Here is a 17,715-nt window from a genome sequence, read left to right as displayed (position 1 = left end):
TTTAGATAGAAAAAATAGTTATATGAAGAAAAAAAAAGAAAAAAGATTAGTTATATGAACCCTGCCCTGAAGTGATTGATCAGCTTTTTCATCTTTCCAATCTTGTTTTTTTCCCTTTTTCCTTTCCTTTAGCAAATCAAAGCATTTCAGAAATTAATTCTTTTGATTTTTGGGAAATAAATGGTACTGATTAAAAGACTGCAGAGGTGTGGAAGAATAAGTGTGATTCTACTACAAAATGCATCAGTAACAAATAAATTGTCAGATTTTGGCCAAATTTCAGCAGATTACTTTCACACATTCAGATTATTCAGGGTCAGTGTGGTGAGATCAATACAGATTTAATGTCTTTGCTTGTTCTGTTGCACTCAGGAGGACATTGCATTCAGTCAGCAAGATAATTCCTTTTAAAAAATTAAATAGTGGCTTGAACATGCCAATAGATTAATAATTTTCCCATCAGATCTATCCCTGTGAAATATAAATGCTTCCCGTATTTTGTCAGCAGTGTGGAATAGCAGAACTGATGAATTAACCTGCATGAGTACCTCAGACCATTTTAAGAACTTGGTGAAATTAGCAGCTATGTGGCAAAAGTGATAAATAAAGAATGGAGCCACTTCCTTGCTTCCCCTGGTCTGAATCCCAAACAATATTTTATATTTTTTTAGAGAGGCTCTTTCCTTCTTCTTTGAACATTCATTTGAAACCTTTGCCATGTGCCAGTATTAAAAAAAAAAAAAAAAAAAAGAAAAAAAAAAGAAATATTCTGGAACATTTACACAATAAGGCAGTCACCCATCCTGTCATTTTCCATATCCCCATTGTAATTATTTGAAATCCTTATGCTTGAAGATGAGTTTTTTTTCTCCCTGCCAGCCCCAAATCTATTTTGGGAGTAGACTTGTAATTGTGTGTTTGTTAATGTGACTGTCTGTTGCCATGAACAAAGTGAGGTCACCAATTTTGTGTGGCAGCTTTGCCTCAGAGTTCAGGACTGTAAACCAGCCAGCACTTACTGAAATGCACTCTTTTTTTCTTTTATACTATTTTATTCTTTTATATTATTTCTCTTTTCTATTATTTTATTTTGTTATCAAGCCAAGTGTGCTACCTATGGCATGAACTGACTCACATTGTGATAGCCTGGGATTGTTCCTGTTACGGATTGTATGGGACTATTCAGTATTTAATTATTCTCCACTGAAGACTTGTCAATAATTTTCCTGGAAGTAAGTTGAGAGTAAATGTATGTGAAGCATTGGAAAAACATTTATTTCACTTAGTTTTTGCTAAGGAAAAGTTCATCTGATTGCAGGTTATGTTATATTGGAGAATCTAATGCTCAAAATTTTTATATTTTGGATTTATATTTATGAACTTTTAAAACTTTTTTTGAGTCCATGCAGATCACTGAAGTGTACTTTATCAATGCACCATCACTGCTAAGGTTTTTAATGACATGACAATTTCTTCTATCAAGTGTGGTTTGGTCCATCTGTCTTTAACTTTTAGATTTTTTTTTTTTGGTTTTGTTGTTATTTTTATATCTCAAAATGGATTGATTTCTAGGCAGATTTCTAATAACTGCCTGGAAGTCAGCAAATGGTGTCAGTATGGCTGTGACAATTCAGAGCAGTCAAAGGTTTGGCTCAGAACATCTGTCCACCTTCAGTGCTTAACACCCTTTATGAACACATTATTTATAACTTGAAACAAGCAGTTACAAGCAGGCTGAAGATAAACCCAGATTCACCAACAGCAGCATGGAGAGGAAATTAATTTATAATATATAAATATATTTTCTGGAAGGAGTTTCAGGCATCCCTTCCTTAAACCCAGCAGCATTAAAAACCATTAAAATATAGGTATAATTCACACCAGCTGTATTTTGGTGACTTCTGTCATGAGGAGATTTCTCCAGTTGCTATGAATTAAGTTTTTACTCTGAAGCCACCTTACAGATCTTTTGGTTTTACCACATGATGGTGTTCATTTTGTGTGATAATAATGTGAGAAAAAAATGTTTGCTTGCATGAGGACTGAAAGGACAGTTAAGCCTCAGGATAACAGCTCACAATTACTCTTTTTTTGGGGGAAAAAAAGGCTTTAATACAAACATTTTTTAAAATAACAGCTCAGAGTGAATAAACCACGTGGAGCTGAATTTTGCCATGTTATTTAAGTTCTGTGAGCATTTTAAAACACATCCACATTCTGTACATATTTTAGAATCCAAACTCTGTCTTCCCTGGTTTCAGGCAGGCATAAAGCACATCACACACCTTACAAGTAGAACTAAAAACCAAGCTGGGAGATCTTACAAATGACCTGGAATTTAGCAAAGTCTCGTTGTCAACTTTTGTATTCATATCAGCACAGGGAATGATTTCTGCTGAAAAAAGAATGGAGCCCATGGAGCACATGCTTGATTTAAAATCTTTATCCAGGAGATTTTAAAAATCAGTATATTGCTTTCTATCTGGATATTTTTTTTTAACAGATTTTATAATATTACCAGGAGAGGCAAACCCCGCTGTTCTGCTCTAGTTCTGTTCTCCTACCCCACTCTCCAGCTGGGATATGAACTAGCACAACACTGGAAAATAGTGATAATACAGCACAAGAAAGGACTATTTACCATTAAATTTATTTACTGTTGATTTTTAGTGTCTGTTTACTGATCTGTGATTCTGTTGCAGCAGCACGTGGCATGTTGGGCTGTAAATTAAAAAGGGATTCAGGGAGTCAAGCCTTAAATCGTTGTCTGATGACCATTGGAATTATTAAAAGGCTCCTGGCTTCAAATTAATGGGTTTTCTTTCTGTTCTAAAGTGATTTAAAAATTAAAAATGGAAAATTCCATGCTGGGGGAGTCATATTGATGATAATGATTTATGGATTATGTCTGCATTGACATCTGACAGCCAGGACAGCAGAACGAACAAACTATTCAGATTTGCCTGTCCCCAGGGAACATCTCCACACCCCCAGCAAAAACCACCCACAGAGTTGTGACCCTCTGATATTTTTACAAAGCACGAGGTGCACTTGCACCTGGAACGCCACAAGCACACCTGCGGAGAGGCTGCGGAGCCTTGGGCAGGTGGGAAGAGGAGCCCCAGGCGCGTTGAACCGAGGTGTAAATCCCGCGTTGAGCGGAGGTGTAAATCCCGCGGCCGCGCGCCTGACGTCGGTTTCCTCAGCGGCGGGGCTGATTGCAAAGGCAGATGTTGTCCTTCTTCTGCAGGAGCTGAGATCCACCTCCAGACTCCCAGATTGTTTGTGCCTTCAGATGGAATTAGAGCTTCCTGCCATTGTGTGTGGCGTATGTCCCCTCGTCCCCGACTGACGCATGTTGGACATTCTGCCCGCGGCGCTGGCGAGATGAGGCCGCTGCTAAAACTGAAAAATGGCCAAAATCCAAAGATTTTTATCATCCCATCCATGCCTTGCAGTGGTGCACGAGGGAGTTTTCCGTGTCACGGGCACACTTTCCCCAGCCTTTCCTTTGATTTCACATGGGCAAGAGACGTCAGTGGCACTTTGTTATGTCTGACACTAACTTGTGAATTGTCTTTAAAATAAGTCTTTTTGAAAGGGGTGAAATATGTTTTTATAAAAAGGATAAAATGCATTTTTCAAAATGGGAATTGTGATTTTGTGACTATGACATTTTTCTTAATTATTTTAAATACTTTAAGGGCTGTAAACCTTGAAATTATATGTTACATTCGAAGAAGTCCTATGAGAAGATAATTACCTAAAGTTTGAGAATTGTGATTCCATGACTTTGACATTCTTTAAATTACTTTAAATACTTTTAGGGCTGTAAACCTCAAAATTATTATGTTACATTCTGATTTTGTCATCCAAAGAAATCCTGTGAGAAAATAATTACCTAAAGTTTGGGAATTGTGATTCCATGACTGTGACTTTCTTTCAATTATTTCAAATACTTTTAGGGCTGAAAACCTCGAAATTATATGTTTCATTCTGATTTTGGCATTCAAAGAAAACCTATGAAAAATAATTATCTCAAGTTTGGGATGAAGACAGGAAACGTCTTGGCTTTTTACTTAATAAATATATTTTTAATGGAGCATGTGTGTCAATTTTAAGGGGAAATTTCCAGCTAGCATTACCCTGACCACATCAATTCAACTCCTGCTTTGTCAGAAACAAAATATTTTCATTTTTAAACAAAATTAATTGCGCCAATTGTCAAGAAACATGGATATTTGTATGCCTAGGTTTGGCAAGTCAAATGGGAATGAGGAGCCTGGATGTGTGTAGAATAACTAAGTTTTAATTGATTATTGATTATTATTCAAGTATTCTCTCTACCTCAGTAGCAATATCAAAATAAGGATGGAGTCAAAACAGTTGAGATCAGCATATTTTATACTGAAGGAAAATAGCTTTTTTATGACCCATAGAATTAATCAGTGGGTTTTATTGCCACAGCTCTCCCAGAACATAGTACATTGATTTTCCTCAAACCTAGATTAAACATTTATTCATGTGTAAAATAATGTTTGCAATTCCATTATATCTGCTGGATAAAAAATGATCGCAGTTACAACCTTTATGGTTTAGGCCATCAACCAATCACTAATTCAGGGTTATGAGATAGTGAACTTAGGTTGGGGACACATTAGTCCATAATTATGGGCAATGCAGTTTCACAGACTTTTCTCTTTGGCGTCACAACATATAATTAGGGGCCACACAGCACCATTATAAATGTGTACACCTAGAAGGGTTTTGGGGTTTTTTTTCTTTCTGTGTTTTCATGCTCAATGTAGTGTATAGATTGTATGGGTATATTACAAGTATTGATGATAGGAATAGCAAATAGCAGATCTTATCTGATTTATGGTACTTTGTGGAGTCTGTCTCCTTGGAGAGATGCAGAAACCATCCAGATGTGGACCTGGGAAATTGGCTTCAGGTACCAGAGGTGGGGTGGACAAGGGGACCTCCAGAGGTCCCTTCCAACCTCACCCATTCTGTGATTCTGTCACACAAACAGTGCAGTAGTTCTAATTTCTAAAATTCTAACTAGTGGTGACAATGACTTTCTTTCTTTCTCTAAAGTTGCTTCTTTCAAGCTCTACCAAATTTCTGCTTCCCACAGGCTCAGTTGAGATTTTCTATTTTTTTTTTTTTTTTTTTTTTTTGCCATGTAAAAAATCACCTTGAAATGACTCAGAAAATACAGGGCTATATTTATGGCTGAGAAACAGTTTTCATTAAGATTTAGAGATTAAAAGAATGAAAAGAAGCAATTGTATTGACATTTGGTTGGTTTTAATTTGTGTTTTCCTCTGCAGGGTACGCAATGACTTTGACGTGCTCACAAACCGCCTGATTGGCAGCCACGGCTACTGCACCCAGGTGAGCTAAAAAACCCCACAGTTTTGGGGATGTCCTGTGCCTCTGCTGTGAGCTGACCTCTGGGGAGAGATGGATTTCTTACTTTTGAGTCATAGAGTCATGGAATCACAGCATGGTTTGGGTTAGAAGGGACCTTAAAGCTCATCTTGTTCCAGCCCTTCCAACCGTCCACTATCCTGGCTTGCTCCAGGCCCCATCCAGCCTGTGTTGAACATTTCCAGGGATGGGGATCCACATCCTCTCATGGCAGCCTGTTCCAGGGCCTCAGCACCCTCACAGTAAAGAATTTCCTCCTAACATCAGCTAAACCTACACTCCTTCAGCTGGAGGCCATACCCCCTTGTCCCATCACTCCATGCCCTTGTGAAAAGTCCCTCTCCACCTCTTTTGCAGCCCATTTAGGTATGGGAAAAAAAATGATTTATGGAAATAAATTGGTGGAGATTTATGCTATAAAATCTCCACCAATTTCCTTTTGTTTTTTCCCTTATTCCCATATCCTCAAGCACCTTCATTCTTTATTATTTTTTCCTCGTGTTTTGGCACATTGTTGTCTTTGCTTTCAGAGGTTCTGCTTTGCAGGCTGGTTTTTTGGCCTGCATGTGCCTGTACCTCTGTGTCCGTGTCCTCCCACTGCTCTCATCTGCCTCTTTGGGACCTCCTGGCTAATTTCAGTGCTGAAATATTGCTGTGTTCCCTCCCTGCCCTCTCAGAAACATGCCCGAGGTTCCATGTCTGATCCTGCAGCTCCTCAGGGATTCCAGGATCCCATCTCTTGCCCTTCTGGCTGCCAGAGACAAACTGCATGTTCCTCTCTTGTTTCAAGAGGACTTTTGTACTGTGACCACACAATGGTTTCTCAAGAAGGTGGTAGAACATCAGTGATGGTGAATAAAAGTGCTAAAAATATCAGTAAAGCCTCCAAAATCTGGGGAATCCTTCAGGAGAAACACAGAGCTGTAATTGTGTGCAGTATTTTTAAAACCAGTTCCAAACTGGCCATACCAGAGTTATTCATGTCTTTGGGCATGGTAATTTGCAGTATATTTTCTGGAAACTTTCTCTTTGTTATTTCCTCTCCTGGTTTTAGCCATATGTTATTTATTAATAGCGAGCCGGTTCACTGCTGCAGCACAGTCTGCTGTTAGCTCTGCTTCCATGCACCCCAGCTGGCCCTGGTGGGATGTTAGCTGAGAAAAATATCCCATGTTTCTGTTCTTGAACTTCAGGCACACTCACATGTGCAAATGCCACCCACCCTCTCACAGGTATTTAGCCTCTGACACCCCCCTGCTTCAACTGGAGAGGAAATTATCAGCAACCATCTCTAGGAAATATCAATATCTTAGTGATCAAGGTCCATATGGGTAAATGTTTTACTTTTAAGGAGATTATTTTCATCCAGAAATAATCAGTGAGAAAGAATCATAATTTAACAAATCTTGTCCAACATAGAAAATACATCACTAAGCACATACAGAAATGTCATGTCATACTGGACAGGCTTTGAGTTTATACCATTCATGCTGTGCTTTTCATGGTACAGAAGAGGGGACACCAAAATGTTTCCATTAAAAAAAAAACCCAAAACAACCTTTACATGAGATGTTTGAGAGTTGGATGTAAGAGCAAATAAATTATCAGCAGTTTGCCTCCAGAAGGATGAAAATTGAAAACTCCTCTAATATTTGGACTTCAGCAAAGCTTCCACTACTGTCTCTCACAGCATCCTGATGCCTTGTGCAGGCTGACCTAGAGCAGAGGCTGGACAGAGCTAAAGAATAAAGCAGGGATTTATTCAAAGGCCTCCATGGATGCACCTTGGGCAGCACAAGAGCCCAGCCAGGGCTGCACCCAAGATGAACCAAAATGGCCCCAAAATGCACCAGCGCTCCCGGGCTCTCTCCCTGGGATCAGTTCTGCTCCATTTGCATCTTGCAGTTCATTGTCCCATTCCAGCTTTAGCCCCTGCAGTCCCACCCTGCTTGTTTTTCTCTCTCCAGCCCACGGTGTTTGTGCTCTTGGGCTGAGATTTGGATCATTTGTCCTTGGTGCCCAGCTGGAGCAGGAATTGTTTTGTCTCCCTGCTCTGTGCACAGAGCTCAGCATGCCCTGATGTGAAGAACTACAGAACTGCATACTAGAGCAGCACAGAATCTGAAAATATAAAAGCTAAAACCTGGGTTATCAATTCAATCCTTTTGGACAAGAAGTCCAACCCACAGCTGGAAAAGGTTTTCCCCCAGAGGGTTGGGCACTGCCCAGGCTCCCCAGGGAATGGTCACAGCCCCAAGGCTGCCAGAGCTCCAGGAGGATTTAGACAAAGATCTCAGGAACAGGGTGGGATTGTTGGGGTGTCTGTGCAGGGCCAGGAGCTGGACTGGATGATCCTTGTGGGTCCCTTCCAGCTCAGGATATTCTGTGATTTTATAATTTCCTCATTTTACTTTGGGAGACTTCAACCAAAATATCTGGAATCTTTTTATAATCAATTTTAATTCCAACTATAAACCTAAAGCCAATCCATAAACTGGGGGTCATGTACATGTGTAACTTCACATCAATCCTGAATCAGTCTTCTGCTGCTCAACTACTGTTTTTTTGTTTGGTTTTTTTTTTTTTCTTCTTCTTTATTTCAAACATGTCCCAAACAGGAACTGGTGAACTTGCTTTTGACTGGCAAAGCTGTGTCCAATGTTTTCAACAATGTGATTGAGCTGGACTCTGGGAATGGCAATATCACCATTTTGAAAGGCATCACGAGTCGCAGTGATATTGGTTTGTTGTCCCTGTTTGAGCACTATGATGTCTGTCAGGTATGCTTTCCATTAAAAATGTAATTAAAAAGAAAATAATTTCTTTTAAAATCAGCTTGGAGTAGGTAAAGCAGCAAAGTTACTGGCTTGGTTCAGTTTGTCATTTCTGTGCTGTAGTAGTGGTTCTATTACCAGTAAAAAAAATTAAAGACAATTAAAATAGCTGTTAATGCAATGGGATTGTTCCATTTAATTGTTTTTGATAGTCATATTTTAATTGTAGTCATCATGAAAATGAGAAGATTGATTAAACCTTTCAAAGGAGTGACAGGTATTAATTTACCTCAGGAAAAGCTTGTGTAATGATTTCTCTAGTTCTCCATCAACAGGAGATGGAGGATGGCAGGATGGACATCTTTCCTAAGACAAACTCTGTCCTAAACAGCCAATCTTGTGTTTGATCCTGGAATATTATTTGAAATTCTCTTGCTTTTGTTAGATACTTGTAGCAGTCCCACCTGCATTTGCAGCAGCAGCACCCCTCTAAAAGTTTGAAGTGATTACCAAAGGATGTGTTTTTACTGATCTGATATAAATGTGTGACAAAACAAAGCTTGATTTTAACTCCTTCCCATGTGGCTGAAGTCAGCTACATCCTCCTGCCACTGGCAAACTACAAATTTTGTTATTTTTAATTAACACAATCATTTACATTATTCACAGGATTACAAAAGGCTTGAATTCAGTCAAGGCATCTTATCAGTGTACCCAAATCAGATTAGTTCAGAACAGAGTGGACTAAAAATAAATAAGCTTCTGTGTCTAGCTCACACTTCTTTTTCTTTTCTATAAACAATGTGGCATTTAAACCCTCAAAAAATGGCTATGCACCACTCCAGCATTTTTTCCATTCTCCAGTGAGGAAAATGACTCGGGAGTAGCAAAATGGTAAATGAGGTCAGGGCAGGTAAGAGCTATTTCTTACCCACCTGCCCTCTAAAAATAAAATAAGTTACCCAGAGATTCCAGCACCATTTTCCACTTATTCTGCAAATTATATGGTAGAGGGGATCTCTTTCCACTGCTGGGCTCTTACATGGGAGCTGGACCCATGAGCAGGGATCTGTTTTTCCAAGCCAGTGACTTAATCAGTTACAGAAACTCCAGTAGACATAGTTTCCTTTTTGTATTTTTAAGAGTCTGCACTAGTTGGGCATCTGCTGCAAATTGTCCTGGATTTTATTAAGAACATCTGGGTGCTCTCTGCATTCAGTTCAGAGGCAATGTCTGCTTAGGACTGGGACAAAAGTCAGATTCTGGTGGATTTTGGCCCAAAACTGGGGAGTCTCCACTGTGGCTTCTGCGTGAGGGGCCAGATTCTGCTTCCTGTTATAAACTTTAAAGCAGTTCAGGAAAAAGAAATGTCAGTGGCAGTTTGCAGAGGTGGAACTGAGAATAGAATTTGTCTTTCAAAGTGACTCTTTTATTCCTCTCAGCATCCAATTACAGTGTGGCTCTGAGGCTGGTAACTGAAGCCAGCCGTGGAACAGGACTGTCATTTTTGGTCGGGTTTATTTTTTATTTCCAGGAGTAAGAAAATCCTGAGCGTGCTACATGGTGAATCATAGACACTGGAGTCAGAAAACTCCCTTTAGGTCACATCCAGCCAATCTCTCAGGGGATAACTCAGGATATTTTTGTGTCCTGTTATATAGCAGGGTTTCTTTTAAAAATCTGCATCCATGAAGTTCCTGCCTTTTTGTTGAGATGACCATTTTTTCATTGATTTTAGTGCATATAACTGTGATCTTACAGTTTTTGTCATCCATCTCTAAAACATGAATAAATGCAAATAAAGATTTGCAGGTCGTTGTGAATTTGGAGATTTTCATATCTACTACACAGCCTGTGCTTGGAAATACTATTAATAAATCAGACTCTTCATTTACTTAGTTTCCTCTAATTATAATTTCACTCATAATCCAAGCTGCCCCCTAAACAATTGATCCCCATCCGCTGGTCATTTGCAGCTGATGTAAGAGTGCCTCCCTTTTTTATCAGCACATCCTGTCCAAAGCTTGTTTTTATTCCCCTGCTCTAGACTTGTTCCAACTTACCAACACATTTAGGATATTCAAGACTCCAGGCTAGATGCAGTGAATCCACATGGAAGAAGACTTTTCTAGCATTTTATCTTATTTTTCTAATTTCTGGAGCATTTGTGTGTAATCCACAGCTCCCTTGGCGTGGCGTCTGACTTGCAAGATATTGTGAGGGCACTTGAAATAACCCTCAAACTCCAGCAGTGGCAAATGCAAAGAAAATGATCCATCCCTTTTTTTCCAGGCTGGAGAATCCCTCTGTTCCCCATCCATTCATCTCCTCCAGTGGATCCTGTGTTATCTTTGCTGATGAGAAAAACGTGTGCCCCGAGTCATTTGGCTGCAGTTGTTCATGTTCAGTCATCACTCTCGGTCCTGACATATCACCAAACTCTGTGGAGGTTTTGCAGTGTAATTACTTGCTGAAAATTGTTTCACAATGACAGATGGAACCATTCCATCTGTTTCATGTGCAAATGTTTAGTTTCACAGTGAGATTTTGGATTTTAATGGGGGGAAAAAAAACTAAAAGTCCAATTCTGCTACTATTCAGCAGACAAGTTACACATCTTGGGGTTTCTTTTCTTTGTGCTAAGCAACATCAACTCCAAGTGATCTTACACATTTAACTTAGAAGGCCCAAATTGAGATTTTTTAGGTTTCCTGGGATTTATTTAGAGCATGTCAAGCAATAGGAACATTTCCACATGAAATTGTTGAGGGTTTGCTCTGTCTGCTGAGCTGCAGCATGCAACAATTCAGTCTCAGGGAAGCTGAGTGGTTTCTCAGCAGGGACAAGACCTTGGAGAAGGGGATGAGGCACAGGATCAATTTTAGCACTCCTGAGTGACAAAATCCCTGTGTTTGGGTCACAGCCTTTGGCCTAAATGCCACATTAAAATTGCAGGTGAAAAGACTTAGAATGATGAAATTCTTTCTTTCAAAATGTTTTGAGATGTTAAAAGTAGGAAGAGGTGGAAGAAGAGGCTCCTCATGTTCATGCCAGGTCATTAAATAACGGTGAAAAAAAGGAAAAATAATCTTAATTCTCAGGTAATAAATTTAAATAGATTATTATCATTATTATAATTCATGACTTGCTAATTCTTTAATAATATTAACAACCAAGTGACAAACACCACAGTGCTAATTAACATGAATAATGATGATAATGACAATAATAAATAGCATTTACATGCCATTTCCTATTAGCAGATCTGTGCTTTGCAGGAGTGGCAAGTGTCATTTCCACTTTACACAGAGGGGTAATGGGTGAATAAAAGTCAAAGTGAGCTCCTGGCTGAACTGGGATGAGTACAGGTCTGAATCTCTCATTTTAAAGGCAGTGTGGTGCTGGCTGATGATTTTCACCATCCTTCTGAAATGTTTTTTGAAACTGCTTCAGGTATGTGCTGTTATATGTGAAGAAATGGAAATATTCAAAGTTATTTGTCTCTTTTGAGCCTTCCCTCTGATTTGTCTTTGTTTTCACCAATTCTCTCCTGCTTTAAGCTGTCCTGTCAGTAAAATCTCCTCTTGTCTGACCTCCCAAATTCACCCCACTCTTGATTCCTGACTGTCCCAGCACTTCCAGGGACCTGGTGCTTTTCAGTTTTTACTTCTCTGAAAATGAGGAGGGCATTGACAAAGAAGCTGCACACATTTTCCCTGTTTCTTTTCAAAAAGACGGAGCAAAGCAACAGAAACAAACAGAATTTATTCATTAAAATTCCACAGATGGGAAATATTATCTTTGGTCCTTTTGAAGAAACCACTCTGTGCTATGCCAAGGCCTGAATGATGAAATTCAGCACACATGCTCTGTCTCCTGGCACCTCACCTGTGTTTTTGCCCTCCTATAACCTCCTTCCCAGGGAAATGTGTCCCCTGAAAAATCCCTTTTCCCCATCAGATGGGCTGGATTCAAGCCAGGCCATTGGTGGGGTTGTGGAGGGGAAAGTTTGGAAAGAGGGTTTTAACCACCTCCTTTGAGAAACCAACCACAAAAACACACAAGTGCAAAATGGAAACTGATGGTTGGCTCCAATTTTCCATTTATTTGTCAGGAATAGGGGTAAATGTTGTGCCCTGTAGGTGCGGCAGAGGAAGCTGCTATTTCTGTAAGACTTTAGTGAGCATCACTGTGGGCAAAAACATGGGAGTACATTCAAATTTGACTGAAACAAGGCTGACCAAGTCTTTGAGAAAATCTGTTCTTCATTCCTTGTTTTTACATCTCCCTTTCTAGCCTGGAACTGAAATTTTCTTTCATGAAGTCCCATTGTCCTCTGAGTTGTGGCCAGTTGTTTTCCCAGAGGCCAGTCACTCCTGCTGGGGTATTGGCATTGCTTCCCTGCCAACATCCTTCCAAATGAAACAGAATCACAGAGGTTCTATTTAGGACAATAAGGATAACAAAGCCCACATGTTTAGAAGAGCTCTGTGTGCTTTCCAAACAGGTAAAGCAGAAGATGAGCAGTCAGATATTTCCCACATGTCTCTCTAGATTATAAAGACCTGCATGTGGATCTGTGTGGGAATTTACCTTAGAACCGACAAGACTTTTTTGAACAGTGACTTGTAACTGTTGTCAGGCTTAATTTATGCCCTTTCAACTGACTAGACTTAAATTGCTGTGTTGTAATAATAGCAATGCTTAGTACAGGCAAGAAAATGCTTTAAGCAGGTAATAAGCAGAAATATTATAGTAAAGCTATGAAACACAAGTAATAAACTACACGATTATGAAAGTTTCTTTTTAGGTGAACAGAGAGGGGGAATTGTGGGAACCCACAAAATTAGTGTGATTTGGGAAAGCTGCAAAAGGCAGGCCCCAGAGACAGCAGAACTGTGATTAGAGCTAAGCAGCAGCCATGAGATTGGTCAGCAGAAAAATTACTTAGACTGTAGAAAAGTGAGGACAAATAGAACAATGGTCTGTGTATTAACACTTGTCTAGAATAACTCTCTAAGCTACAGAAAAGTTTATCTAGCAAGATATTAGGAAGGTTAAAGCTTAATAATGGAGCTCTGTGCATTGTGTTTTAAGGCTCACAAGCAGGTATTGTATTTGAAATAAGCAAGCATTGTTTAACCAAAGGTACCTGTCCTTATAGTGGTTGGATGGAACTACTGTCAATGTGCTTTTGCTTTGTGGGATTGGTCAAAAAACTTATAAAGTTGTAACATTAAGTTCTTTGTCTGCTGCCTGGGATGTGAGCTGCTGGCATCTTCCCATTGTCATAACCATGGAATGAGAGTGATGCTGGAAAATAAAACAGCTCAAGGCACGTTCCCAGCAGTCCCGTCCCGTTCGTGATTTGTAAATAGCCCCCTGCTGGTGTCAGATCTGGATTTATCCCATCACATTTCAGGTGCTTTTTAGGATGAAAATTCTTCAGGTAGGAGTTCAGCCAACTCCCAGCATCACTGATGAATGGGAGTGTCTAAATTTCTGACAGTACCCACGTCTTGCTTATTTGATTTTACAGCCAAACCCAAGGGCTAACTTGCATTAGAGGGCCTAGAAATAAATGCAGAAGTGTTCTGTGGGCTGAATCCTGCTCTGTCTGTGTCATTGCAGTGATGTAACTCCCTGAAGTGGGCTACAGACTTTGTGTGTAGTGAGGAAATGGCAAAATGCTGAAATCTGAGGGAGGGTCTGAATCTCCCTCAAAATTTCTTCATTTTTTGAGGCATTCCAGAAGAGCAGCTGACTGGGACAGGGATAAAGAAAAGGGATAAAGCCTGGCACCCTGAGGTCTCCTTTCCTTTTTACATCTGCTGCTTTTTACACCATGGCAGTAGAAGGGAACTTTAATCAGAAGCCGGTGCTTTCCAGGAGTCTCTTACTTGCTTTGTGAATCCTAAGATTTAACACACATCTCTTTCTGTTCTTCTCCAGTCATGTCCTTTTTTTTTTTTTCCCCAGTTCATTATCAGAAAGATTTCCTTTTCTACAAAAAAAAAAAAAAGAAAAAAAAAAAGAAAAGGGATCCAAAGCTGCAGAGAAATTACTTAAGGCTCCAGTGTAGCAGTAGTGTCTGCTATTATTTTATATGGCTAAATTTATTTTTTATGGCTATTATTATTTCATATGGCTAAAAATTCTTCAATTTCTGTTTCACCTGGCATAGTGCATACTCTGAATGTCGGATCTCATAAGCATTAATTTTATTTTCCTCAATCTGATTGAAATCGAGTATCTGGCAATGGCAATAACTTCACCCTCACGGTGTCCCTTAATTATCTGCATTTATGTGGCTGAGCTGGTGTTTCAGGGGTGCCCTGGGTCAGTGGGGTCACTGCTCCCCCAGGGGCTGCTGAAAAGGTGTTTGATTTTACACCACTGACACTTCCCTCTGAACAGCCCAGGAACATTGTTCAATATTCACTCAGAAAAGGTCACTGCAGCTGTGGGGAATAAAACCCTGACAGAACAAACAATGGGCTGTTGCCTGTAACTCTGAAAGCTTGGTGTAATTATCTTTTTGCCTGTCAATCCTACCAGAAATTCCTCAGTTTGGCAGAACCCAGCCCTCTGTGGAACCATGACATGCTGTGATTGCTTCTCAAATAAACATGTCTAGCAGCTGTATTCAGGAAAGAAACATAAAGCAAGGAATGATTGATTATAACTGGAAAATGAGTAGTAAAGTCCCACAAGCAAGGGGGGGGGAAATTATGTTAAGTGATAAACTCCTCGAGAAAAACACCATCAGATCATATCCAGTTATCCTGCTTGGTTTTGCTATTACATTCTCTTGTTTTTTGGGTTTTTTTTGGTTTTTTTTTGAATACACATGGCAAAAGTTGCCCTTGTTCAAGGGAACAAATTAGGGCAGAATGTTGAGGTACCATCCACTCACTCTGGCAGACCTGTTGGGATAATTCTCCAGCAATAAATGCTTGTCTATAGGTTGAATTTCACCATTGTGTGAATACACAGAGATATCAGATGGAGAATGAGCCCTTTGAAGGTGCTTGCTTTTGAAAAGTTGATGTTTCCCAAAGATCAGAATGTTGTTCCTGAAATTTATGAGCATTCTTGAGGGCTTTTTAAGGAGAGGATCAGGGTTAGGGAAGTCTCCATAGGAATTGAATAAATGCAGCATGGAAGGACACCTCATTCATTCCCCTTTTATTTTCCTTTTGCCTGAAAATGAGCAATGAGCCTGCTGGAAAACCAATACTTGAATAGTGATAAAAACACAGCTACTGAGCTCTTATTTAAAAAAAAATCATAAAAAGGATGCAAGTCACATATCACTGATTTGCCTTTGGAATTCAGCCCTACAAATGTAGGGAAGACACTGGGAAGAAGGGGTCTCTGTTAGGCCTGTTCTCTGCCAGGCTCTTGTTGGGTGGCACAGACACTCTGATGAGTTTCAGGGGTTTCCTGAGGAGTCAGAACACTGGGTGTTCCTCCCTGTCCTGTTCCCAGGTTTTATTCCAGGTTTTATTCCAGGTTTTATCCAGTATTACTGCCACCAAGCAGGCTGGTCAGGCAGCTGAGGAATCACTCAGGCCTCACCAGCTGGAGCAGAGAAATGAGGCCATAATTCTGTGTATGGGAAGGGTCTGGAGTCTGTGAGGAGCTACTGAGGGAGCTTGGGGTGGTGAGCCTGGAGAAAAGGAGGCTCAGGGATGACCTTATTGCCCTCCAAACTCCTGACAGGAGGTGTGGGGAGGTGTGGGGAGGCTCAGCCTCTTCTCCCAGGCCACAAGTGACAGGACAAGAGGAAACGGCCTCAAGCTGTAGCAGGGGAGGGTCAGGCAGGACATCAGCAGGAATTCCTTCACTGGAAGTGTGGTCAGATGTTGGAATGGGCTGCCCAGAGAGGTGGTGGAGTTCTCATTCCTGGGAGTATTGAAGAAGCCACTGGATGTGGCACTCAGTGCTCTGCTCTGGTTGTTGAGGTGATCTTCAGTCTGAGGCTGGGCTCGATGCTCCTGGAGGTCTTTTCCAACCCAAATGACTCAGTGATTCTGTTCCACACCACAACTGATGCTTGAAGAAGCAGCCAAAGGAATCCTCACAGTGAGGGTTGTCCCTACCTTGTCATCAGCATGGAACCACATTATATTTTGTACAAAATATGTTCTGCATCTTGGTGTCAAAGGCAGCAGCTAATCCTCAGCTGGTTAAATGGATGTGACCAAAACAAAGACTTCTCCCTTCTTCTGGGAGAGGAGGATTTGAGCTACAATATTTTTAGACTCTCTGAGTCGTCTCAAAGTTCATGCCCTTGCTGCTTTCTGCAAAGATTGTAATTGAAAACTGCACATTTTTGGAGAATGTTCCTGCAGCCCTCAATCATCTGAACAGTTTGTCCTGGCTTCAGGGGGATGGTTCATGGGAATGAGAGCTGGAGTGGACGTGGCTTTGAAAGTTCTGCATCTCTCTAATCTTTGTCAAATGTTGTTTGATGAAGCTGGGAAGTTGCTTTTGCAGACAAACGTAGGAAGAACACATTTTTAGGAGGAGACTGGCTGTTCTTTTTGGCTTTGACTTATCTGCATATTAAAATATGCATGTTTGTGAGACTGAATCTTTTCATCTGTGTCCCTCTAATTTGCCATCTTTTGTTGAAACTGTGTATTTTCTTTCTTGATAACTCCTGTTACGAGTGTTATTGGAAGCTTGTAAAAATTCTTTACTTCTAAGCCAAGAATTCACATGAAAAGCAAAACTGTTGTATAAAAGGCTGTTTTAAATAGATATTAGCAAAGTAATGAGTCAGGGAACAGTTACCTAATTAGCTGGAGACTTATCTAACATCAGAAGAAATTCTTGTTGCGGAAGGCAGCTGAATTTGCACTTGTAACACTTCTGATATAAATTCTAAATGTCCATCAAGATGAAAACACAAACTTATCACTCAGTTTTTATTACAACAGAATTAATGTTGGCTTCTGCCTTTTGGTTTTTCCCATTTGCCCCTGTACCCAGGGTGAAGAACTGAGGAGCTGCTTCCACAGATCTATATCTAGAAATCACGTATGAAAATTTTTCTGTTAAATTTCCTCAGTTTCCACTAGGGCTTTTTCAATGAAAAGCAAAATGACTGAAAGCAAAATGATTTCACTGAAAGCAAAATGTTTAATTTCAGATTTCAGTTTCCCTAAGCAATTTCTCAAAGGTACAAAACCCAGCTGCAGTGCTGCTGGTATCCTCTTCCTCCATCCCTTACAGATTAAATCTCTTCAGTATTCTAGTTTAAAACATCTATAAATTATTATGAAAGCTTTTGTGGACTTTCTTAGAGAATATTCAGATTATTTTTAAATACACTTTCAGAAGAAGGACAAAGGCTTAGAAAAGACTTAGGTGGAAGTTTTCTTTTCCCATGAGCATGTTTCATTTTTAAGAATAACGAAGCAAAACAAATGCTTCTGTTATTGCTTTCTTCTATAGCTGAAAATGCATGTTTTGTATTTTGTATCACCTCCTGTGA

The 17,715-nt window shown here is 40.0% G+C and overlaps 1 protein-coding gene across 1 annotated transcript in view; it reads left to right on the top strand.

Annotated features, from left to right (window-relative positions):
- MINDY4 (MINDY lysine 48 deubiquitinase 4) overlaps positions 1-17,715 on the top strand; it is an 81,127-nt gene that overhangs the window by 51,565 nt on the left and 11,847 nt on the right. Inside the window, 2 exon segments of the mRNA XM_036378743.2 lie at positions 5,337-5,400; positions 8,055-8,216. Coding sequence (XP_036234636.1) covers positions 5,337-5,400; positions 8,055-8,216 — 226 coding nt within the window.

Source organism: Molothrus ater, chromosome 1, assembly GCF_012460135.2.
Source record: "Molothrus ater isolate BHLD 08-10-18 breed brown headed cowbird chromosome 1, BPBGC_Mater_1.1, whole genome shotgun sequence".
NCBI lineage: Eukaryota > Metazoa > Chordata > Aves > Passeriformes > Icteridae > Molothrus > Molothrus ater.
This window is presented reverse-complemented; position numbering and strand designations above follow the sequence as displayed.